The sequence below is a fragment of the Cryptotermes secundus genome, unplaced genomic scaffold, assembly GCF_002891405.2.
Source record: "Cryptotermes secundus unplaced genomic scaffold, Csec_1.0 scaffold286, whole genome shotgun sequence".
Classification (NCBI taxonomy): domain Eukaryota; kingdom Metazoa; phylum Arthropoda; class Insecta; order Blattodea; family Kalotermitidae; genus Cryptotermes; species Cryptotermes secundus.
The window spans coordinates 1,811,368-1,837,309 of record NW_019736399.1 but is presented as its reverse complement, the minus strand read 5'-3'; the positions used below and the strand labels follow the sequence as shown (position 1 = coordinate 1,837,309).

The 25,942-nt window shown below is 42.6% G+C and overlaps 1 protein-coding gene and 1 non-coding gene across 3 annotated transcripts in view; one reads left to right on the top strand and one right to left on the bottom strand.

Moving 5' to 3' along the window:
• Positions 1 to 21,794, bottom strand: part of LOC111869850 (protein SERAC1) — a 59,188-nt gene extending 37,394 nt beyond the window's left edge. For both annotated transcript variants that reach the window (XM_023861681.2, XM_023861682.2), the window contains exons 1-2: positions 21,594 to 21,794; positions 9,719 to 9,817 (exon numbers count right to left, since the gene is read on the bottom strand). In XM_023861681.2, the coding sequence (XP_023717449.1) occupies positions 9,719 to 9,817; positions 21,594 to 21,622 (128 nt within the window). In that variant the 5' untranslated portion in view covers positions 21,623 to 21,794. The remainder of the gene's footprint in view (positions 1 to 9,718; positions 9,818 to 21,593) is intronic.
• Positions 21,795 to 22,778: 984 nt separating this feature from the next.
• On the top strand, positions 22,779 to 22,852 carry Trnai-aau. Its single transcript has one exon. It is a non-coding gene; the product is annotated as a tRNA-Ile (tRNA).
• The last annotated feature ends 3,090 nt before the right edge of the window (positions 22,853 to 25,942 follow it).

Here is a 25,942-nt window from a genome sequence, read left to right as displayed (position 1 = left end):
AATTCTTATAACTAACTAACTATTTAACATACTAACTAACTAACTACATGGAGCTGAACCCTGCTTGAGAAGACGCCAATTGTGTAGCTACTCAAGGACTTCCCAGCATTTTATGGAACCCGAAAGTTCATTACTGTGTTCACAAGAGCCCTCCACTGGTTCCTATCCTGAGTCATATCAATCTGATCCATACCATCCCATCCTATCTCCCTAAGATCCATTTTAATATTCTCCACCCACCTACATCTTGGTCTTCCTAATGGTCTCTTCTGGCTTTCCCACCAGTATCCTGCATTCATTCCTCTTCTCACTCATTCGTTCTACATACCCTGCCCATCTCATAGACCTTGACTTGATTATTGGTGAAGAGTAGAAGTTATGAAGCTTCTTATTATGCAGTTTTCTCTAACCTGTCACTTCATCCCTCTTCGGTCCAAATATTCTCCTCAGCGCCCTATTCTCAAACACCCTCAGTCTATGTTCCTCCCTAAATGTCAGAGATCAAGTTTCATACTCATACAGAACCACTGGAAAAATTATAGTTTCGTATACTCTAAGTTTTTAATTTTATGCACCAGACGAGAAGACAATTGGTAGCAAGGATTATCCGAATTCAATCTCGTCTTAACTAATTAAGCAGAGGGCCAATTTTACGTTTTACTGACTTCCCAAAATCCGTCAGTGGATACAACTACATTTTAAACAATTCTCGAGGGCTCAGCGTTCCCGCAACCCACGACTCCCAGTTTGATAAGCCATGCTATATTGGATTGCTCTATGTAAATACAAAGTGCCTGTTTTAAGCCATCTAGGACACTATGTCTGCAACAGCTGAGGCCGTATTCAGAGTTCGCTGGTGGTGGGGGAGACACCATTTGACTTACATGATCAGTGAAAGAGTGTGGCGGGAGCCTGCCTACACTTCTCAGTATCTTCACTGCCCATACATGAAGTCCGCCGGAAACAAACAAGCTATACAGGCTTTGCAGACAAGATGCGTCCGTCTTAAGTCTTACAGGTCTGACCCCATGGTGCGCGAAGCCTCATAAGAGGTGGCATATGAAGCCCCACAAGACTCCACGCATTAACCTCAGAAATAAACGGAGGTGAGTGATTCAATTTTATGTCCCATGTACTTCATCCCGGTAAAATGAGTCCTAGAACCGGTATGGAAGCTCTGGACAAGAGAAGGCTCTGGCCACTGCAGGGAACCGAAGAACGATTTCCCGGTCATTCAGCGCACCTTTCTTCCTTAGAGAGCTGAGCCCTTCTTGAGGAGAAACCAAATCTGCAGCTACTCGAGAATTTCCCAGCATTTTATGGAACCCGAAGGTTCATTAACGTGTTCACAAGAGCCCTCCACTTGTCCATATCCTGAGCCAGATCTATCCAATCCATACCATCCCATCCTATCTCTCTAAGATCCATTCTAATATTGTCCACCCACCTACGCCTTGGTCTTCCCTGTGGTCTCTTTCTTCTGGCTTTCCCACCAATATCCTATACACATTCCTCGTCCCTCCCATTCGTGCTACATGACCTGTCCACCTCATCCTCCTTGACTTGATCATTCTATTTATACTTGGAGAAGAGTACAAGTTATGAAGCTCCTCAATATGCAGTTTTCTCCAACCTCCTCTCACTTCATCTCTCTTCGGTCCAAATATTCTCTTCAACACCCTGTTCTCAAACACCCTCAGTCTATGTTCCTCCCTCAATGTCAGAGACCAAGTTTCACACCCATACAGAACCACAGGCAAAATTATAGTTTTATATATTCTAATTTTTTTTTATTTTTGGACAGCAGACGAGAAGACAAAAGGTTCTGGACTGAATGGTAACAAGCATCACCCGAATTCAATCTCCTCTTAATTTGCTCCTGGTCATTCAGAGCACAGATTTTTTTTTTTTATTATTCTTAGTGGGGTGAGACTGAGTTCATTCGGCACTGCGGCCATTACTTGGCCTATTGTACCAACCCTGGGTGATAGATGATGAGTGTGGTGCAGTCGGAGGAATGAGAAAAGCTGCCCGAGTGCCATTTTGTCCATCACAAATCCTACATGACCTGACCCGGGCACGAACCCGGGCCGCCGCGGTGGGAAGCCGGAAACTAACCGCCTGAGCTGTGACACGGCCATCAGCGAGTAGCTTAGTTATAATGTTATATTCACTGAGTTATCCAGACCCCTAATGGAATAAATAAAGTCTAAAAAATTCTATGTACCGTATTTACGCATGTATAGGCCGCACATTTTTTGCCAAAAATTCAAGAGGAAAACTGGGGTGCGGCTTATATTCGAAATATTCGAAATCACACTTCATTTAAAAAAAAATTATATTCGGAATATTTCGGAATAATTTCTACTCCTGAAATAATATTCCAAGAAAATTATTTTTTCTATAATTTCTGTCTGAAAATTGTGCTGCGGCCTATACACGCACGCGGCCTATACATGCGTAAATATGGTATCTTCTAGTGTTTATAAGGCACGGTGATACAGAGGTCGAAATACAAATTGAATTCTAGTTGAAAATTGGATCTTGACGTTTGACTCTGAAAGAAAGGGGTACGTCGACTGAAAAAATGGTTTAGAAACATTAATCCTAGCAGTTCTACAAAATGGACAGAGGAGTTTAACGTGAGGTTCTCACAGCGGTTACTATAAAGAGCAGTGTCTTCTGGGATATAACGCCGTGCAGTCCGATGTAACTCAACTGACGTTTCGAAGGAATATATCGTCTACATCTTCATGTTCGAACAGTAAGCTAGGTGAGAAACCAGCATGTAGCAGGCAGGAAAAAGAACTGCTTGCTACCTGCCTGATGCTTGGTTCTTGCTTCAAAAGAAAATATTGCCTCCATCTTCAAGGTAGAAACGCAAGCGAAGCTACAAACCAGTATGAAGCAGGCAGGAAAGAGAACTTCAGCGGTTACTATGAAGAGCAGTGTCTTCTGGGATATAACGACGTGCAGTCCGATGTAACTCAACTCACGTTTCGAAGGAATATATCGTCTACATCTTCATGGTCGAACAGTAAGCTAGGTGAGAAACCAGCATGTAGTAGGCAGGAAAAAGAACTGCTTGCTACCTGCCTGATGCTTGGTTCTTGCTTCAAAAGAAAATATTGCCTCCATCTTCAAGGTAGAAACGCAAGCGAAGCTACAAACCAGTATGAAGCAGGCAGGAAAGAGAACTTCTGCTGCTTGCTTCATGTGGGTTTCTTTGTTAAGGCGCGTCCACATTACTCGTGCTCGTGCTCGCCAGGCTTGTGCTCGTCGGGAGACTCGTCTGGCTTTTACTTATGCTCGTAAATCTTCTTCCACACTACTTCAGTAGCTCTCCAGGCTTCGGCACGTGAGGATCCGTATATTTACTCGTAGTGTGTATAGGCTGTAGTCGTATTTTAATTTATTGGCTACAGTTTTTAATTAAAAATTTAAAATTTGCTTATTCGTGACTTTTCATATCGTCCACATTAGTCGCGAGCATAGCAAGTCACACGAGCAGGAGCATGAGTAATGTGGACGCGCCTTTAGAAGGTCGAAACGTAAGACAAGAAGAAACCAGCAGGAAACAGAACTCCTCTTGCTCCACTCTTCATGTGGTTTTCTCAACTTTATTTTCAGAAACTTCAAGAACCCTTTTTCAGTGAAGGCCATTTTTTTATTATTTTTTTATCTTAACCTTGTGTTATCGGTTGACTTTCACCGGGCTACACGTTGTACCACAGAAGGCAGAACTTTTCTTTGACGACTGCTCGACTCAGCTCGATATATGAGCTCTCAAATCCACACCCGTTATGACGTCAGATCGAAATTGGATCACAATGAATGTGGACGTCTTAGTAACACAATATGGGACGAAGAAGTAATACAATTTGTGCCGCTGTAAATGTCATTTCTTACGACACGCTTCATTTTAGATGTTTCTCAGTGTAGTTTAAAACTGCAGTCCTGTGTTCCCCACCCAATAGCAGGGATCAGCTCAGTGCGAAGTCACTTGGGCTCCATTAAATGACCGCTGGACTAGCGACGTGTTCGTTGTCACGTTGACTCACTATCATTACATTATTACTACACTGAAGGCCGAAGAAAAGCAGCGTACATATTGCGGCGTGTTATATGTCGTCCATCCTTGAGCAACGAAACAATGGAAATTGTTGAGACCGTTGCGTAGGAATATCCATAACAACGAGTGTTCATTGCGTAACAACGATCGGTAAACACCCCTCCTCGCTAGGCTGTGACGTCACGCAACAGTAGGGCGTCTATTGCTAGGCAAAGCGTAGGTAGACACACCTGACAACAATACCTGATATCTGTTGTCGAGCAGCAATGTGTTCTCTATGTGGTCCGTCCCCATCCTAGGCGTCATAGGAAGTGACGGAAGGGAAGTCTCAAATCTGAGACAGTAAAATGTGCTCGCGAGTCCCTAGGGACTCGGACCCGGAAAAGACTGCACTGGCAAGGTCCAGCAGCATATACAGACGACAGACCTGTCCTCTCGTCAGAGAGGGCGCCCCACGAAAACAAGACCGTAACTGCCAAAGAGTAATAAATATCTGGTCATGAGCCTCAGATGGCGCTTGACACCAAGACTTACAGTCGCAATGTGACTTTGACTTTGACTTCAGAGAGGATCGAGGAATGAGTAAGAGTATTGAGTACGACTATTGAGTATGCAATATGAGTATGAGTTACGAGTATTGAGTATAAGTTGAAGTCTTGAGACAGTCGCCGTTGAAGAGAGTTGGAACCCAGCATTCGCTTAGAGATAGTTGAACAGCAATTGAGATACTGGAGTGTATAAGATTGTGATTGTATTACTGAGAACTGTATAAGCGTCGGGTCGGTCTGGAAGATGTGGAGTAGGAAAAATCTACTTCCCCTGCCGGGAATCAACCACCGACTGTCCACGCAGTATCCCTTCTCTTGACCGACTGAATTATAGCAAAAAATAATTGTAAAATGGAGTATGCGTATTTTTCAAATATATTCTCTGCTAATCTTGGTGTCTGACGGACTTCATTGCTGAAAAACTGATCGTACCAATATTATTAATTATATCACATTGGATAACATTAAAATGGATCTTAGAGAGATATGATAGGGTGGTATGGACTGGATTGGTTTGGTTAAGGATAGGGACTAGTGGAGGGCTCTTGTCAACACGGTAATGAACGTTTGGGTTCCATAAAATATTGGAAAATTCTTTAGTAGCTGTGCAAATGACGGTTTCTCAAGAAGGGCTCATCTCCATGGAGTTAGATAATTACACCCCGTAGCAATTAAGATAGAAGCAGACTTGAAGAATCCTGTTCAGCTCTACATAGCTATCACTACACAGATATGATCTAATTTTAGAGAAACATAACGCTAAGAACATTTTAACGAACATGTGTGACCTCTTGACTAGCTCGCACATGGCCTAAGCAATGTTAATACAGGATACGGCTGTTGGTCGACCGGGTGAGGAGGGGGATGGGTGTGTAAGAGCCAGCGAGGTCACACAAACCAGCCATGCGATGAATGGCTTAACCGGCTCTGGCTCAGATTTCTCTGTGTTGGCTCTGTGCTCAGAAAGTCTGCAGATCGATTCCTGAATGTGATTATAGTAAGGGTAAAGTTGAGGCCGCGCCATAGCTCAAGCGGTTAGACGCTGGCTTCCCACCGCGGCGGTGCGGGTTCGATCCCGGGTCTGGTCAAGTGGGATTTGTGCTGAGGCAGGTTTTCTCAGAATACTTCGGTTTCCCCTGTCTATTGCTATACCAATTGCTCCACAATCACCCTCACCTATCAACTAGGGCTGGTACAATAGACCAGAAGTGGCCGCAGCACAAGAGACTTAGTCCAATCCCACTAGCAATAAACAAAAGGAAAGGTGTCCTTGTGCTTTACTAATTAAGCATTACGCCATGAAGGCGTATGGGGGAGTGGATATATACACATTTTCTTGATCTCGGCACTAGTTGGAGGTGAGTGGTGAGCTTCACGCCCCGGCCGCTTTACTCCCAGGGAAATAGACACCGGTACCCATTGGATAGGAGGTTCAGTGAACCCAGGGCCGGTCTGGACGACGTGGAGAAAAGAAAATTCTTGACCCTCCCGGGGCTCGAACTCCGACCCTTCGGTCGTCCATGCTCGTAGCTAGTCGCTATCCCGGGTCACTGAATGTGACTACAGTAAACCCTCGTTATAACGGACCCGGATATAACGGACACAATCTGAGAAATTGCTGTAAGAAGGATTTGTAGTTAGAATGGTTCTAGATGTTTCATTCTGGTCATGTTGCGCTATGCCTTTGTGTCTAACGACGTGTTTCATTTATGTTTGTTAAGCAGGTCGCTTTCGTTTCTCCTGGTGACGCATCCGCTCTGCTTGGTTCTGCGTGTTTTGAGAAAGGCAGAAAAAATCAAAATATTAATTAAAGAGTATAACATCTGAACATGGGGTCCTCACGGCGATCAGTATCATATTGTGGAGTTACGGATTATGATACTGTGTAATCTGGTGGACAGATGACATCGTTACCAAGGAACATACTGCCTCCATCTTCAGGGAAGCAGTACCATAACCCAGACTACCAAAATATAATAATTTGTAGCCATGTTCCCGCCGTATTGCTTGTATGCTTATCCTCAAATTGCCGGTCACAGTGGCCGCGCGGACTAAGGCATGAACTTCGCCCGCTCGAACACTGGGATCGTGGGTTCGAATCTCACTCAGGACATGGATGTTTTTTTCTGCGTTTATTCTGTGTTTGTGTGTAGGTAGCGGTCTTGCGTTGGGCTGATCCCCCATCCAAGGAGTCCTACCGACTATCTAAGATTAAGGAACTTAAGTGAAACGAAGTGTTTCAAGGATACCCTATGCTCCGTCTGGGAGCAACAGGGATGGATGGATGGATGGATGGATAGATAGATAGATAATCCTCAAATTACCGTAGCTAGAAGATAAAAGTACAAATTGATTGAACGCTGGGTGCAAGATCATTTACAGTGAAACCTAAACGCAACAGAACTGCCTTCAGCTCTACATTCCCAATTTTACATGCACTCATATGCGCGTGCGCACGCGCACATGATGCTCACATTAGACAAGTTTTGAATGCAACGTCTGAATTAACTACGAGTATTACGTTCACTTCCGCACTGAACCGCCGAATTCTACAACTATTCATTTTCCACCCACACTCAAGGGCCCCCCCTTCCTCAGTAATTGCTATTAATCTTTTAAAGAGCTTATCAAGAACAGATAACATGTTTTACTTTCATTTTGTGTACTTAAATGAGTCCAATGTCCAGTTTTACTTCCAGCATTTGAGCGGCAAAACAGATCAGAAAAAGAAATAGCAGTAAATAAAATATATTTGCCCCAAAACACTTCACGCCTCTTGCCGGAAGGGGAATCTTCTCACAGATTAAAGAACGTGGGTACTGAACATTACGGTCTTCTGAGTTTTAACGCCGAGTAGTTCGGGAAACCCCCGACGTTTCGGAGGAACAAATCGTAGGTCGGACTAATCTATATAGGGTCTGAGGACGGAGGCAGAGACTAGTCTCCTAAATGTGGTAAGGTAAATTTGTCCCTGTACTTAACCAATTGAGCACTACGCAATGAAGGCGTATGGGAGAGTGGATGTATAGCCCCGGCCGCTTTACCCCCGGTACCCACTGGATAGGAGGTTGGGTGAACCCCAGAGCCGGTCTGGACGACATGGAGAAGAGAGAATTCCGTGATTTCAATTAGAAATTATGACGATCAGTAATGTCCACAAAACTGGTCATTGTATTGAACTTTTAGATGTTATGTCTATAAACAAAAAGCGAAATATTGTGTGCCTTCGAATGTTTGTCAGCATCTGGTAGTTAAGTAAATCATGACATCATCAGTAGAAAATTAATACATTCGACGAGACTCAACATCGCCACGCCGGATATCTTCCTGCGCACAGAGGACATTTTTTTCACAAGACTGCTTACAAAATATATGGCGTACACGATATCGCGTATGCTGCGGATCTGAGATAGCGATTCGCTACGGGGTTCGGTTCCCGACAGAGTCAAGAGATTTCTCTCTACTCCACAGCGTCCAGACCGGCTCTGGGTTTCATCCTGCATCCTATTGATAGGATACTTGGAGCTCTTTCTCCGTAGGGTAAAGAGGCCGAGGCCTGAAGCTGACCACTCACCTCCATCTAGTGCCGAAGTAAAGATTGTTGGCGCTATGCCTCTAGCCCATACATCTTCATGTCGTGGTGTTTAAATAATTAAGCTCAGTGACAACTTTACGCTGAGTTGCAAAATGAGTTGTCTCTCAATCCAAGTGACTGCTTATGCAGCGAGAAACTGAACAACACATCCAAAAGAACGTGTTTCTAAGCAACCACACCGTTCTGTTTACAAGCCAGAAAGTTCTGTGCCCTCAGGACCTAGAAGATCGCAATCGACTACGGGCAAATAAGTTTCGAGACTTATCTTAAGAGCTGCAGGTATTAACAACCTAGATTTTTTCTAAGTAATATTCCTCCAATACTTTACAATGTTCTCAGCGCTTCGGCCGTTGTTCAAAACAGTTTTTAAAATCCTGAACAGGAATGTCTGTACGAATGTTTCTCGTAGGTGATTTAATATCCTCAACATCAGAGTAACGCTTTGCTTTCGGCACGCTCACTGAGTTTTGGAAACTACCAGGAGTCAGCTGGAGCCAAGTCAGGAGAGTACGGAGTATGATCCATGGCAGATGTGACATTCGGGCGAAGAATGTGCCGGCACGTTATTAAGTGACTACACTGCCGTTGTAGCGGAAGCTACTAATAATAGGGCATAACCTGCTGTACTGAGCCTCGACTGACAGAGGCCCTTTATATATTTAATACATTCATTATCATGTTTAACATGTAAAATCTAAATATCCTTTACATTATGATAAATGACTTACTACTACAGACAATGACTCTGACAAAGTACAGACCCTTCCTCTCGTCAGAGAGGGCGCCCCACTATAACAAGACCTAAACTGTCGCCCAGTAATAAATATTTGGTCATGAGCCCCAGATTGGGCTCGACACCAAGACTGACTGACTGACTGACTGACTGACTGTCAGTCAGTCGCAATGTGACTTTGAATTTGACTCAAAGTAATTCTAACTCTGAGTGAAGTAAATTGAGTTAGTTGGCTGGTGAGTGACTGATTTAGTGAGTTAGAGAACTGCTGAGGTTTAGTCGTTGTGAGATGTTCCTGTGAAAATCTGGTAGCAGATGTCAGGGGAATTTTGGGAAACCAGAGGAAGGGTAGCGTCCGCTATTGGAAGCCGCTACCAAGCAACGGATAGTGAATACTGCGATGACTTTATGAGTGCTGTAGTTACAGTGATTGCTGGAATGTGTAATTCACTGAGACTGTCGTGGTTATTTGTACTTACGAATGTCCAATAAATACAGTTACCCATCCAAACCCCGTGTCTAGTCACACTTATCACGTGATAATATATTAACAGTGAAGAGATGACTTGTTACTAACTAACGAAGTGTCTCACTTCACCTACCCACTTCTATTCCGTGGATCACCCTGCTGTCCAATTCAGGTCAGGCGCCCTGAGACCTCACGCTTACCTACTCGTTACCTGGCGATATCTAAACCTAACTTCCAGTCCTGAAGGTTACTGCATTCCATTAAGGGCTCTAAGTAGAAGTTCAAAAAGTACAATACTCACTCAATTGCGTGCTGATGCACTGGCTTCCAGACATTTCTCCAGCTCTCGGATGATTCCCGCTCTTCGACAGCGTCACAATGGCTGGTCATTACGACTACACTGAAACAATAAAAAAGATTTTGTGAAAGGTTTCGATCAAAACCAAATCGTCAAGTAACTCACTGTTCAACGACATATATTAGTCAGGCAACACTCGCAAGAGGGGAGGCACGCGGTAGCGCAGTAACGTTGAGGCACTATGCTACAAGCCGGAAAGTCGCGGGATCGAATTCCGATGAGGTGGATTTTTTTNTTAAACAATGCGAATTTTCAATATATTTTCTTCTTACCATCCATCCATTACTGTGATTTCTTATGTATATGCGTATACGAGTACACACATATTTGCATAGAGCATACATACGTACATTTCGTTTGTCACATTCTATTCTGTCATACTGATAACGTTTCTTTTGAGATAAAGTTAAAGAAATATATGAAGTATGCCCTTTAGAGATAATAATAAATTTGTAAGCATATTCTTATCTGTCTTTCGCGTTTCTCCACGAAAAGAAATTTGTATTTTAGAGCTAATTTTACAGTGATTTTTATTCTGTATTTCCAGGACCATAAACATTTCTCGATAAAGATTAATTTATATTTTGAAGAAAGCAGTCTTCTGGGATTTGGCACCGCGTATATGTGGTGTTAACCGACGTTTCGGAGGAACGTATCGCCTCCATCTTCAGGGAATTCTTATATTTTTCTTCTACCCTGAAGATGGAGGCGATACGTTCCTCCGAAACGTCGGTTAACACCACATATACGCGGTGCCAAATCCCAGAAGACTGCTTTCTTCAAAATATAAATTAATCTTTATCGAGAAATGTTTATGGTCCTGGAAATACAGAATAAAAATCACTGTAAAATTAGCTCTAAAATACAAATTTCTTTTCGTGGAGAAACGCGAAAGACAGATAAGAATATGCTTACAAATTTATTATTATCTCTAAAGGGCATACTTCATATATTTCTTTAACTTTATCTCAAAAGAAACGTTATCAGTATGACAGAATAGAATGTGACAAACGAAATGTACGTATGTATGCTCTATGCAAATATGTGTGTACTCGTATACGCATATACATAAGAAATCACAGTAATGGATGGATGGTAAGAAGAAAATATATTGAAAATTCGCATTGTTTAATAACCACAGGTGACATTTACATAATAAAAAACTCAATGATTTTAGTCCGCAAGTGAACTATACCGACCGAGCGACCGCTGCTTGTTGGCGAAGTTAGTGCCAACTTTTGCGGACAGAAGTTGGTCAGCGCAACGGATCCCCACGGCCGTTAATTTCCGTTTTCTAGACCGGAGCCGCTATTTCCTTGAAATAACTCCTCAATTATCATCACAAGGCTGAGTGGACCCCGTTCCAGACCCACTACTTCTTAGAGAAAATCTGGTAGCGATGGGAATTGAACCCGGACCTCTGGATCTGTAGCCAGGAACGTTGACCACTAGACCACAGAGGCCGTCAACTAATGCAAGTTTTAAAGAAGATTAATTATGAATTAATTATGAACATATTTCCGATAAACAATACACAACAAGAAAACAACACAAACTATTCTCATGCGATTTGTGTAGAAGACATTAAAACATCTGCGCACATAACATAATTAAGCAAAGCGTTATCATGGTAAGCAACAGCGGGTGAGGAAGTGGTCTATGTGAAAGCGTCTGCAAGGGAATGTAGCACGCATGTGGGGAGAAGAGGAATGTAAGTAGGGTTTTGGTGGGAAAGCCAGGAGAGACCACTAGGAAGACCTAGATATATATGAGGTAAAGTTGTCCGTGTGCTTGGCTTAATTACTACGCCATAAAGGCGTATGGGGGAGAGGATGTATAGATCCATATTTTCTTGACCTCGGTACCAGTTGGAGGTAAGTGGTCAGCTTCACGACCCTGCCGCTTTACCCCCAAGAAGAGAACCCCCGGTACCCTTTGCATAGGAGGCTGGGTGGGTCCCAGTACCGGTCTGGACTACATGGAGAAAAGAAAATTCTTGACCCTACCGGGACTCGAACTGCGATCCCTCGGTAGTCCAGCCTGTAGCCAGTCGCTATACCGACTGCACTATCCCTGCTCAAGATGTATATGAGGATAACATTAAAATGGACCGTAGCGAAATAGGATCGGTTGGTATGGACTGGATTAACCTGGCTCAGGATAGAAACCAGTGATAGGTTCTTGTGAACATGGCAATGAACCTTTGGGTTGCATAAGAACTGGGAAAAATCTTATGCGGTTGAGAAACTGGCGGCTTTTCAAGAAAGACTAAGCTCCATGGAGTTAGTTATACTCCATTCGCTGAGACGAGAGAGTCCTCGTAAACAAAGCAAGCCCCGAGTCGCCACAGCTGACAGCAAGGAGTGGACAATGCGTGCAGTTACTCAGTTTACTCACTGCATTCGGACGCACGTTAACCTGCATTCAGACTGAAGAGTGAACTTTGGACGTCCTTGCAATGATACACGCATCACGTGATCGCTGCATGTTTTCATTCAAAGAGCCAAGGAGATACCGCGTGCATTTGTTTACGAGGACTCTCTCGTCTCCGCGAATGGACTGTGGTTGAATGTCTGTATAAGGAGTGGGCCTTCTTGGCCCTTAGTCTGCAATGGAAAGATACTACGAAATGTTAGAAGAAGTTTCACTTAGTGGGGGGTGGAGTCCAACTGGGTCCACTCGGCACGGCGCCCACTGATTGGCCTATTGTACCTACCCCGGGTGATTATGATGATGGAGAATTTGGTGGAATGAAGATTGTCACGGAAAACCGAAGTACTCGGAGAAAACCCGCCCCAACGCCACTTTGTCCACCACAAATCCCACATGACCAGACCCGGGCTCGAATCCGGGCCGACGCTTTGGGAAGCCAGCGACTAACCGTTTGAGCTATGACGCGGCCTAGAAGTTTGTTTTGTATACAGATTAAAATGAAGTTGATGTAGTTGCAGAGCTTCGACAAGATAATAAGTTCGTTTAAAATCTAAATAAATTAATATTTCTTGAAGTAAGACAACATAAACTTATGTTGGAGTTGAGGGTCCCACAGTGGTCACTACGAAGATTTCGGTCGTGTGGGTTCTGGCGCCGTGTTTTTCTGAGAAACTACGCGGCATTTCTTTCCCGAATACAAAGATTCGCTCGTCTCAACACAGGTGACACCTCAAGGTCATGATGGAATAGGGTGGGGTATGGATTATGTACATGTTGCATACTGACACGTTGGGCCTTATATTCTTTCGTAATAGGTCAATGATTATGGGTTTCTTGGATGTGGCGCCGTCTATTCTGGTAGATACCAACATTTCGCATTAACCTGCTACTTCAATTTTCGGACTTTCTTCTACAAGACTCTACTGTGGCATATCAGAAAACGACGGTAGCATTAATATCCACCGTCGTGAGAACTTAAATTTCATCTCATTTTTTTTTGTAGAATCATAATAATCCTCCACGCTTTAAAAAATTCGAAGACGTATCGTGTGTTCAGTTCAAAAAAAATATTTATCAGTGAAGCGGAACTTACATAGTGGCAGAACATGAAATGTCCTAAGTTACTTTGTAATTTGTTATGTAAACACAATTATGCAATCGGAATTATTTTTTGACAAGACAATGACTGCATTGCGCCGGCTTATTTTTATGCGTTGGGATCTTGATTCACTACTGTCTCACTCACTGAACATTACACTCTGAGGAGACTAACACATGGACTGTTTTGGGTCTCTTCAACCTTCAGACGCCGACTGACGCCTGAATCAGCGTCCAGGAATCCTGAAACCCTCGGTGACCTTATGCCCTTCCCGGCCGGGGTTCAATTCCCGTCAGTACAAGAATTTTCTCTTCTCCACAGAGTCCAGACCGACTCTGGAATCCACCCAGCCTTCATATCCACTGAGTACCGGAGGTTCCTTCCCCAGGAGTTAAGCGGCAGGGGCGTGAAGCTGAACACTCACCTCCATCTAGAGCAGTAAAACTCCGTGGCCTGTAGTCCGCAAGCGAACTATACCGACCGAGCGACCGCTGCTTGTCGACAAAGTTAGTACCAACTTTTGCTGATGGACGGTGTCACGTGGTCACCTGAACGGATCCCCACGGCCGTTAATCTCGGTTTTCTAGACCGGAGCCGCTATTTCCGTGAAATAGTTCCTCAATTATGATCACGAGGCTGTGTGCACCTCGTTCCAGACCCAGTACTTCTCAGAAAATCTGGTAGCCCCGGGAATCTCTGGATCTGTAGGCAGGAACTCTGACCACTAGACCACTGAGGCGGTCCCTTTATGGCACAGTGCTTAACTAATTAACCACAAGGAAAACTTTACTTTTACTTGTCCAGCAGAGTCACCAGAGTCAGTTTAAATATGACAATTCTGATTTGAGAAGTACAAAGTTTTCTTTGTCACCAATGCGCTTCTTGCCTACTAATTTACTGAAAATTGAGCATGAAGTTCAATGTCTTGCTCATTTCCTGCGAAACCTGTAAAGACAGGGCGTGCAACGGAAGCCAAGAGGTTTCTTATGATGGCTTGCATAATGAAAACTACAAAGCAATTGGATTCATTATAAGTTTCTGAAACGCAAACAACGAGATTTCATTATGGTAAACATTTATTTGTCAGAGTCAGATTAAGAGTTACTTTACGACTGGCGATTTACCACCAATCAGTTCGTCTTGGTGAAAAGCCCCTTGAGACTCATAACAATCAATTTTTTTTAACTTAACATTTGCGATCATAGCTCTTATGCTGTATAACATCCTATCTGACGAGATAATGCATCTGTCGTTTATATTGCTGGTGGTCCTCGTCAGCGCAGTCATTCTAAGGTCCTAGTCCTGCGGGACTCACAACCGTATCTTATTGTCTCAGATTGAAGACTCCCCGTAACCTGGAGGGTCAGATCCCAGTATGTACGAGGGGGTAACCAAAAGAAACCGAACTTCTTTTTTAAACTTATTTATTCAAATTTTAAGCACAAACCTTCAATCCCCTTCATAGTACTCTCCACTTACACTAATACACTTGTCTAGTCTTTTATTCCATTTTTCAAAACATTGTCTAAATTCATCTTTTGAGATGCTTGACAGCGCCTCCGTCGTTTTTATCCTTCACCTCAGCAACATCAGCAAAACGCTGAAAAAAAGTTTTGATCATTTCGGGACTCTTCTTTCAAAGCACAGCATGCTTCCACGCGACCTTGTTTTTGTTCAGCAGTCAGCAGTCGTGGCACGAATTTCGCAGCCACCCTTTTCATTCCCAAATCTTCTGTCAAAATTCGCTGAACTGAGCTCCAAGTCACTCCCGACAGCTCCACAATTTCTTCAATGGTCCGTCGTCGATCTTCCTTGATGATTTCAGGAATTTTTTCAACATTTTCATGTGTTCGGGCCATTCCAAAAACGACGATGACACAAAACAGTTGTCACTATAAACTCTGCCGAAACTAGTCCTTGCCTTCTGAAGCAACGGTAGTCGGCTTATCGACTCAGGAATGTTACCTCTATGCACTCATAGCGGCAAAACGCGGTACTATAAAAGTTCTGCCCACAAAAAAAAAAATTAGTTCGGTTTCTTTTGGGTACCCCATCGTATATCTCCCAGACACAGGGTGGCCCAGTTATACCCCCAGGCACTGGCTTCCCTTTTCGTCGCCTCCTACGACTCGCAGGGATACGATGGAGGTATTCGAACCCGCTTCCACAAAATATTTATCTGTTGTCCAAAGTTTCATGTTAATGAACCCGAAGATTCGTTACCGTGTCCAGAAAAGCCCACCACTGACCTGACCTCTGTTCTAGAGTGTAGAACACAACATAGGCCAACTTATGATCCAGATGTAGACTATGTACTCGTATGTAGGATCTGAGGTTCTCATAGCAGTTGCTATGAAGAGTTCTATCTTCTGGGATATAGCGCTGTGTAGGATCTGAGGTTCTCACAGCGGTGGTTATGAAGAGTTCCATCTTCTGGGATAGAGCTATATAGGATCTGAGGTTCTCACAGCAGTGGTTATGCAGAGTTCTATCTTCTGGGATATAGCGCTGTGTAGGATCTGAGGTTCTCACAGCGGTGGTTATGAAGAGTTCCATCTTCTGGGATAGAGCTATATAGGATCTGAGGTTCTCACAGCGGTGGTTATGAAGAGTTCCATCTTCTGGGATAGAGCTATATAGGATCTGAGGTTCTCACAGCGGTGGTTATGAAGAGTTCCATCTTCTGGGATAGAGCTATATAGGATCTGAGGTTCTCACAGCGGTGGTTATGAAGAGTTCCATCTTCTGGGATAGAGCTATATAGGATCTGAGGTTCTCACAGCGGTGGTTATGAAGAGTTCCATCTTCTGGGATAGAGCTATATAGGATCTGAGGTTCTCACAGCGGTGGTTATGAAGAGTTCCATCTTCTGGGATAGAGCTATATAGGATCTGAGGTTCTCACAGCGGTGGTTATGAAGAGTTCCATCTTCTGGGATAGAGCTATATAGGATCTGAGGTTCTCACAGCGGTGGTTATGAAGAGTTCCATCTTCTGGGATAGAGCTATATAGGATCTGAGGTTCTCACAGCGGTGGTTATGAAGAGTTCCATCTTCTGGGATAGAGCTATATAGGATCTGAGGTTCTCACAGCGGTGGTTATGAAGAGTTCCATCTTCTGGGATAGAGCTATATAGGATCTGAGGTTCTCACAGCGGTGGTTATGAAGAGTTCCATCTTCTGGGATAGAGCTATATAGGATCTGAGGTTCTCACAGCGGTGGTTATGAAGAGTTCCATCTTCTGGGATAGAGCTATATAGGATCTGAGGTTCTCACAGCGGTGGTTATGAAGAGTTCCATCTTCTGGGATAGAGCTATATAGGATCTGAGGTTCTCACAGCGGTGGTTATGAAGAGTTCCATCTTCTGGGATAGAGCTATATAGGATCTGAGGTTCTCACAGCGTTGGTTATGAAGAGTTCTATCTTGTGGGATATAACGAAGTAAGCAGAGCTCTTCTTGCTACCTGCTTCACGCTGGTTTCTTGCTTGACTTATTTTTCGACCCTGATGATGGAGGTGACGTGTTCCTCCGAAGCGTCGGTTGACTTTCGGCGGACCACATGGCGGTATATACCAGAAGACAGAACTCTAGGTACATCTGTTCCTCCGATATAAATCTAGCGTTTCGCCCAAACTGAAAGTCAACAAAATTACCTAGCGAAGGCAAAGGAAAAGTCCCTGTGCTTAATTAACCATTAACCCTTTAAATTCCGGTAATGGCTGCGGGACTGATTTAATTTAATTAGGCACCATGAAGACGTATGGGGGACAGGATGTATAGCTCCACCATTCTTGACCTCGCCACAGCATGGAAACGACATAACTTACTCACTAGGTTTTTTTTTATTTTTTTCAGTGGCTCTTCCAGCCCATTCAGGGCCCTGGTCTCTTATTCAGTTCCGTAATCGTTTTTTACAGACGGGAGGACTCTTTGGACGCGTGATAAGCCCGACGCAAGGCCTCTACTTAAACACAGGACAATTCAAACACAACATAAACGCATAAGTACACCAAACATCCATGCCTTAAGTCGGATTCGAACCCACGATCCCAGCGTCCGAGCGAGTAAAGACAGTTCATGAGTAAGACCACGCGGCCACTGAAGCACTAGGTTAATACGTAGGTAAGTCAATAAGTAAGTCAAAAATGGATATAGAACTTAAATAAATAAGAGTACTAATTTGAAAAATGCTTTTATTTCTGAACATAATCTCCCTGTACATTGAGGCACTTGTCTCATCTTTTCACAAGCCCCTGAAAACTAGGAGCATAAAATTATTTGAGCTGCTGTCGGAACCAGGCGTGTTCACACGGCATGACCTACCTCACAATGCATAACAGGTTAGGTTTTCACAAAGTCTGTGCACGATGGGTGCCGCGCATACTGACCCCACAACACAAAATGCAAAGAATGGGTCTGGCATTACAGCATCTCAAAGGCTACCATGATGAAGGACACGATATGCTAGCCCGAATTGTCACAGGTGATGAGTCTTGCTCCAAGCGACTTCCATTTGTTCGGTCCTCTTAAACATCATCTTTCGGCTGAACATTGTCCCGACGATGAAGCTGTAGAAAGAGAACTCACTGCCTTGTTCCGACAGCAGCCCAAAGAATTTTATGCTGCTGGTTTTCAGGGGCCTGAGAAACGATGGGACAAGTGCCTCAATGTACAGGGAGATTATGTTGAGAAATAAAAGCATTTTTCGAGTCAGTACTCTTATTTGTTTAAGTTCTATATCCATTCGTAACTTACTTATTGACTTACCCTCGTACAAATACAAATTATGAAAGGGCTCCAATATGTATGTAAATGCAATATATAGATAGCACTGCGTTATAACTTACATTTCCAGTACTTTTTAAAAATCCTATATTTCCAGTACACCTGTATGTTTTTCTTGCTCATACAATGTGTTAAACATTCACACGCGTACGTTACAAAAATTGTCAAGGGCGACCGCTTTGCGCGCATTTCATTATGTAAAGAAGCACAGTGCTAGTTCGTGTGTCCGGGTGATCACATGGTTCATGCGTTCAAACACAAGGCATTTTAACAAAAATTTGTTTGGAACCGAACGGGTTTTGATAGCTCTTTATCCCCAAAAAGATTCCTGGTACTCATTTCTGTTAGAGGCTGAGTCGACCCCAGGGCCATTGTGCGGCTGGAAAAATTAAGTCAATTGAAAAAGTCCAATGACGTAATTGGGGATTGTTAGGAAAATAATCCAGGAATTGTCTAATAATGACGTAACGGTCTACTGACGATGATGTACCCTCCTTCCTGTAGTGGATGGAGTATATTTCCTCACAACTACGCGAGAAATGAATGGTTCTACCAGCAGAACTATAAAAAGCAAAGCGCCACAGGCGTTCTAGTAAAAGGATCCTTTATTTTCTTTGAGGTCCGCATTTTTTCCTCCCCATACTCTCAATTTGGGTTTTTCTATCCGACTGAGAGCCCAAGCATAAAAAACAACAGGTAAAACAATAGAGATATTTATTTATTACTTAATAGGCCAACGTTAATATACTGCGACATGATGGCTGAAGGCCGGACCGACAGGAACCAAGATTCACTGTGCTGGCGAGTACCAGCAGTAATTTAGCAGCCAGGCGATGACTGCGCTGGTGAGAGCCAACAGCAGTTGTAAACGACAGACTAATCCTCTCGTCAGAGTGTTCAGTTGGAAAAAGAAAAATTACTAGTCGTGAGTCTCAAAGGGATTGACGCGAAGACGAACTTATTCGCGGTAAACTGTCAGTCGTAAAGTAACTTTGACTCTGCAAGAAGTTAGTTGTTGTCAGAAGCACTGAGAGTCTCTGAAGATGGCAAGAAAGGAATTAGGCTGTGCAAAGATGTCTGCAAGTGTGGTGCAGTGACAGTGAGACTGTTATAAATCCGTTTCCAGGATATGACTAGTGAAGACTGAGAACATTAGTATGTGTATAACGTTGAACTGTAAAGTGCGGATATCAGCGATAACACTATAATTAATTGCATTTACATTTCCTAAGACCCACTTTAATATTATCCTCTCACAGCGAGATCTGAAAAATAATCTATTATGTTCAGTTCTTTGAAAAAATCTAGTAGATAGTCCTCATCTCCCCCATACGGGCTACAGGCCATGCCACTCTCATCATCCTTGAGTTGGTCACCTTAATAATATTTTTGTTATTGCTAGTGCGGTGGGACTAAATCCCTTGTACTGCAGCTCTTCTGGCCTATTGTACCAGCCCCAGATGATAGGTGAGGGTGATTGTGGAGCAGTTGGTGGAATGAAGATTGGCAGGAAAAACCGAAGTACTCGGAGAAAACCTGCCCCAGCGCCACTTTGTCCACCACAAATCCCACTTGACCAGACCCGGGATCGAACCCGGGCCGCTGCGGTGGGAAGCCAGGGACTAACCGCTTGAGCTATGGCGCGGCCTTTCGAACACCCTTGGTGGTAATCTATGTGCTTCCCCTTTTGTTTGGTTATTCAGTCGCTTTGAGGATCCACGGATACTTCTAGCTGTATAGGTTTTTAAGAATAATAAATCCGAAATGAAAGTATCTCTGCCACTTTCTGCATATTTCGTCGTAACAACATCAGTGTCATTGCTTGTACGGTTTCTTACAACGCGCAAACCTTCACGAGTGAAGCCTTGTGTTTTGCGAGATACCGACAAGACTTAGAGATAACGAATACGTTTTCTTAATAGCAGCACACAACAACAATGGTCCAACCACGAAGCGCATCGTTTTGGTAACTTAAAGCATGCGGTGCAGATCAGATTGGCCGCGCGGTCTTAAGACTTGAACTGTCTTTGCTCGCTTGAACGCTGGGATCGTGGGTTCGAATCCCACTCAAGTCATGGATGTCTGTGTGCTTTTATTTCTGTTTGTGTTGTTCTATGTGTAGGTAGAGGCCTTGCGACGAGCTGATCGCCCTTCCAAGGAGTTCTACCGGCGATATATAGGATTAAGAAACTGAAAAAGCAGCCAAGGTCCAACAAAGGGATGTAGAGCCATAGATAGATAGATAAAACGTAAGGAAAACGCAACAGCAGTATAAAAGTAATTAACTTAGGACAAAAATCAAACATACATGACTTTTAAATTCATCCCAAAATGTGTAAAAAATTATTTCCCACCTCACAAAATCACACTGAGTCTCCATTTAGGAAGCAATCCGAGTTAGCACAATTTATAAAGATTATTACCGTTTACTCCAGCAATCATACGAACCCCATAAATACCGTCCATAACCAAAATACCGCATGAGATCTTTTGTCCTTACGATGTTGATTATCAAGGTTAGAGCCTCTGTTGTTTGCTAGATCACTGCCTGTGTTTCGGAGGAAAACGCTGCCTCCATTTTCAGTCTTTCATCCTAAAGGTGGAGGCAGCAGATTTCTTCGCAACGCCGGTAACGATGTACCAGACTATACGGTATCATATCATAAAAGGGGAAGTCTTTAAAATGCGAAGTATTTTAAAAGTTAATGTAGGTGGCACAGTACTGATTACTATATTGTAAGAAGCTTACGGTTAATATTTCATAACACATCTATCGCTATTATGTCACAGATGCCCTTATCAGGGCTCGTTGGTTTTTTTCCAGCATTCTGCGTCATTCCACGTTTCTTTAGCCCTGCTAAGGCGTCCGAACAGAGTGGTACGTTTCTTAGCGATATGATGCATAGTTACCACGTCCTTTCAAAAAATGTAACTTCCATTATCACCTAATACACGTATATTAGTCATTAAGTCTTTCGGCATGTCTTGACATAATTTAAACAAAAAGTAAAAAATCACCGTATGTAGAGGAAACATGTATCACATTGTAAGTAAAGCTGGGGTAAACTGCATCTTACTTTCATCTCTCCCCGTCGGTATCGGTAAATTAATATATGAAATTCTATGCAGGGACTCAGTCCCAAAGAAATACTACAAATCAGTATTCAGTTTAGACCGTAACGACTATTTAAAAGTTAGCTCTCGTCAGTACAGAGAAAATAAATAACGTTTGTCAATTGTTGTAATGTTCATTTCGATTTTTGTTAGCATTGACTTATTCAACTAAACAACTCGTTAAGTAACAAACTAAAACCATTTCTTTTATGCAGTACCGAACTAGTAAAGAACACTTACTACAAAATCTACTTTATTCAGTTCTAGTATTTTAAAACTGAGTTACCCAAAGCCGTCAAGATGTGATCAAGAAAGCATTGTATCTTAATGATCAACATCGATTAAAACATTAAAAAATATGACAAAAATAAGTGCTAATACTTACTTCTCACTCTCAATATCTAAATATGCCATGATGAACGAATGTTGCAGGTGAGTATCAATAACAAAAAGACAGGCATTCCAATGCTTGGCAGCGCTACTACCACCTGTATCAAACTGACATACACAGCTGCCTTAGAATGCAGCTGATCTAATAAATAAACAGGAAATAAGTTCCATGGTTCAGCCACAAGATGGCAGTCCGCTCCACTACGCCTTCGCGCCTACTTCTGCCTCGGGATCCTCGAGATCGCTCGAGATGGCATGGCTAAAGACCCTGGCGGAGGATTCGGAACAGTAGGAATGTGATTTATCATCATCAAAGAAAGTGACGATCGGCTGATTTGCGGAGTCCGATTTATCTTTCAAATCATCCGCCAATCACGTTGTTGCTACGTATTACGTAATACTGAGCATTGGTCCATATCTTACATAACTTAACAGGAAGTACAGGGAATGTCTGCAACATAACATGAATATAACTCAAACTGGATTAAAGTACAAACCAACCACAAAAAGAAGCAAAACGTATATATCCTCAAGGTCAGAGGCAACAAATAATTCTGAGAGTCACCACAAAAGGAGCTGTTTCCTGAGAAGTCATGATGTAAACCTGTAAGCTTCATAATATGCAGAGATAGGCAGGAAATTCTTAATTAATAGCTGGATAGGGAAAGGAGCGTTCCTGTTGGCAAAATATCCAAAATGTCATAGTATGCACGATAATCAAAGCAAAGCGATCGTATAAAATTAGTATTCATACTGGTAGATATAATTGAATAAACAATAAAATGTGCGTGGGAGTAAAACTTTAGTAAATAAGAGAGTGGAAAGTTGTACCCAAGTTCCAGTATACATATTTTGTAATTGCGTTTCACGTAGATTTACGTACATATTTCTCATTATAAAGTGAATTCCGAAGTTAAGCGTTTCGAATTGTGATGGTCGTCATCTACTAAAAATAAAGTATGGCGTCTGTGTGTCTATGACAGTAATATAGTGACACAATTTTACGGAAATAAACATAATATAATAACGCAAACCTATATATATATTTTGTTGTACTTTAAGATAGAATTATGAATACTTACGAACATTATACACACACTTCATACAAAAGAAAACATACACACAACTATAGAGAAGAACATCTACTCATAAGCGTTTTCCGTTCATACAACGCATCGTTGGCCCGTTAGCTCAGTTGGTTAGAGCGTCGTGCTAATAACGCGAAGGTCGTGGGTTCGATCCCCCCACGGGCCACATTTTTTTTACGTTATTTTTTCTGCTTTTTCTGTGTGCTTCAACAATATATGCGGTATACGGTGTATGAATCGATTCCAGGCCATGAATAATGCGCAGCAGCCGACATCTCTTCCGCGAAGCTTGTAATGTTGTGACAGGCTTACTAGTTACTAGTTACAGCTGCATGATTATTTCCAGAACTTCATTTGTGGAAAAGTGTTGTAAGACATGAAATGGAGGTTATTTCAAATTGGAGTGAATTTCATAACATCGTCCCCCCCCAACCACCGCCTCACCAGTTTTCTTTTAGACAAATGACTGAAACTGTATCTACAGTGATGGGCCTACTTGTAAAGTCTAGCAATGCAATGTGCTACGGATTACAAGCTCTATTTACAATCCGTGTAATAATTGTGGTTGGCCTTTTGTGTGATTTTCTTACCAACTTGGCAGAGTCTTATAACATAAAAGAGTCGAGCGAAAATGCGAAGTAGTGAACGCTAATTAGTTCATAGCAGAGCCTCATTTTATAAAATTACAGTTAACCTGCCTAATTTGAAACTTTCGTTCATCGGAAAACTTCTTGCGTCCTGTGTTCTACGGACCGGCAAATAATGTAAAGACTGACCGCCTCTGTGGTTCAGTGGTCAGAGTTCCTGACTATAGATCCAGAGGTCCGGGTTCGATTCCCGGCGCTACCAGATTTTCTGAGAAGTAGTGGGTCTGGAACTGGGTCCACTCAGCCTCGTGAGGATAATTGAGGAGCTATTTCAAGGAAATAGCGGCTCCGGTCTAGAAAAGCGAAATTAACGGCTGTGGGGATTCGTTTCGTTGACCACGTGACATTCTCTATCCATTAAAGTTGGCACTAACTGCGCCGACAAGCGGCGGTCGCTCGGTCGGTATAGTTCGCTTGCGGACTAAAACCACGCAGTTTGTTGAAATCGAAAGATTATAATATGAAAACATCAGGCAAGTATTTACCGGGAAAGCGTCTGCTCGGATGAATGAATTAAGCCAAACCTTCGACAAAACGTATGTACAGTACTGGGAGGAAGGAAGACGACCTTGAACGTCTCAGTCATAGTGCAATGCATATATAAAGAATGTCCATAAATCTNTCCATTAAGTCTCTTTACAGTTTCAAAAATTTATTACAAAGGCAAATGAAAAGACAGATAAGTGGAAATTATTACAACATGAGACATATATATTTAAGTTTTTTGGCCTCATTTAATACACTTCTATATGGGCACCATTAGTTGCACGAAGCACATCAAGACGGTACTCGATTTCTTGCCATGTTCGCTGTAGCACACCCTCATCAGTAGTGGCAATGGCATCAGTGGTCCTCTGATGTAAATTAATGATGTCCCATGCCTTTGTTCGATACACGATATCTTTAACATAACCCCATAGAAATAAGTCGAGGTGTGTGATATCTGGTGAACAAGGTGGCCAGGGAATTGGGCCACCCCTTCCAATCCACCGGTCTGGAAATGTTTCATGTAGGAACCCACGAACGTGCAGTCCCCAATGTGGTGGTGCACCATCTTGCTGGAAAATGATGGTTGGTTGAAGGTCATGTAGTTGTGGTGCCACGTATTCAGGTAAAAGATCATGGTAACATTTGCAATAATTGACGACTCGTTTTTTTTAGTGATGAGGCAACCTTTCATGTTTCAGGGAAACAGAACACACACAATGTGAGAATGTGGGGATCAGAAAACCCCCATGTGACTAGAGAACTTCAGCGAGATGGTCCAAAGGTGAATGTGTGGTGTGGGATCTAGTGCAATCGAATCATTGGTCCGTTTTTCTTCGACGAGCCATCAATTATTGCAAATGTTACCTTGATATTTTACCTGAATACGTGGCACCACAACTACATGACCTTCAACCAACCATCATTTTCCAGCAAGATGGTGCACCACCACATTGGGGACTGCACGTTCGTGGGTTCCTACATGAAATATTTCCAGACCGGTGGATTGGAAGGGGTGGCCCAATTCCCTGGCCACCTTGTTCACCAGATATCACACACCTCGACTTATTTCTATGGGGTTATGTTAAAGATATCGTGTATCGAACAAAGGCATGGGACATCACTAATTTACATCAGAGGACCACTGATGCCATTGCCACTACTGATGAGGGTGTGCTACAGCGAACATGGCAAGAAATCGAGTACCGTCTTGATGTGCTTCGTGCAACTAATGGTGCCCATATAGAGGTGTATTAAATGAGGCAAAAAAACTTAAATATATATGTCTCATGTTGTAATAATTTCCACTTATCTGTCTTTTCATTTGCCTTTGTAATAAATTTTTGAAACTGTAAAGAGACTTAATGGATACTCTGTATGTTGCATGAATTTTGGCCTGTGAGTTGCATCATAATTAAACAAATAAGGTATATAGGCCCTAATGAGACATATTTTATTTTATCTATTTTAATATGAATAAAAGTGTGCAGTAAATAAGACTTCAGTACAACGTTTCCTAAATGGAGGTCCGCGGAACCCTAGGGTTTCGAATGAAAATGTCCTTTAAAATAGATAAAAATGTTAAAAATATTATGTAGTAAAAAACTTACAGGTCACATTGGGCGGAGTGATTTATAATTGTTAAGAAAATACATAGGCAGACTAAATTGGTCGTCATATTAAAGATTTAACTTCCCAACATCAAGCCAAACATAAAAATAATTTGTGGAGAAAAAGTAAAATAATTTCTGGCATTGAAAATTGCAGATATGTATAATTTTTCATATCAAATTATTATTATCCTTGCTTGTTTGTGGTCTAGGCTTGATGTATAAGAAGAATTCTGTCCAGCTTCCCATAACTTATTAATCGAAACCGGGCCGCCTCGGTGGGAAGCCAGCGACTAACCGCTTGAGCTATGTCACTCCCAACTTATTAACTTACTCATGGAGCTGAGCCCTTCTTGAGGAGCCGCCAATTCTGCAGCTACTCAAGAATTTCCCAGCATTTTATGGAACCCGACGGTTCTTTACCGTGTTAACAAGAGGCCTCCAGCGGTCCCTATCCTGAGCCAGATCAATCCAATCCATCTAATCCAATTTAATGTCTCTAAGATCCGGCTT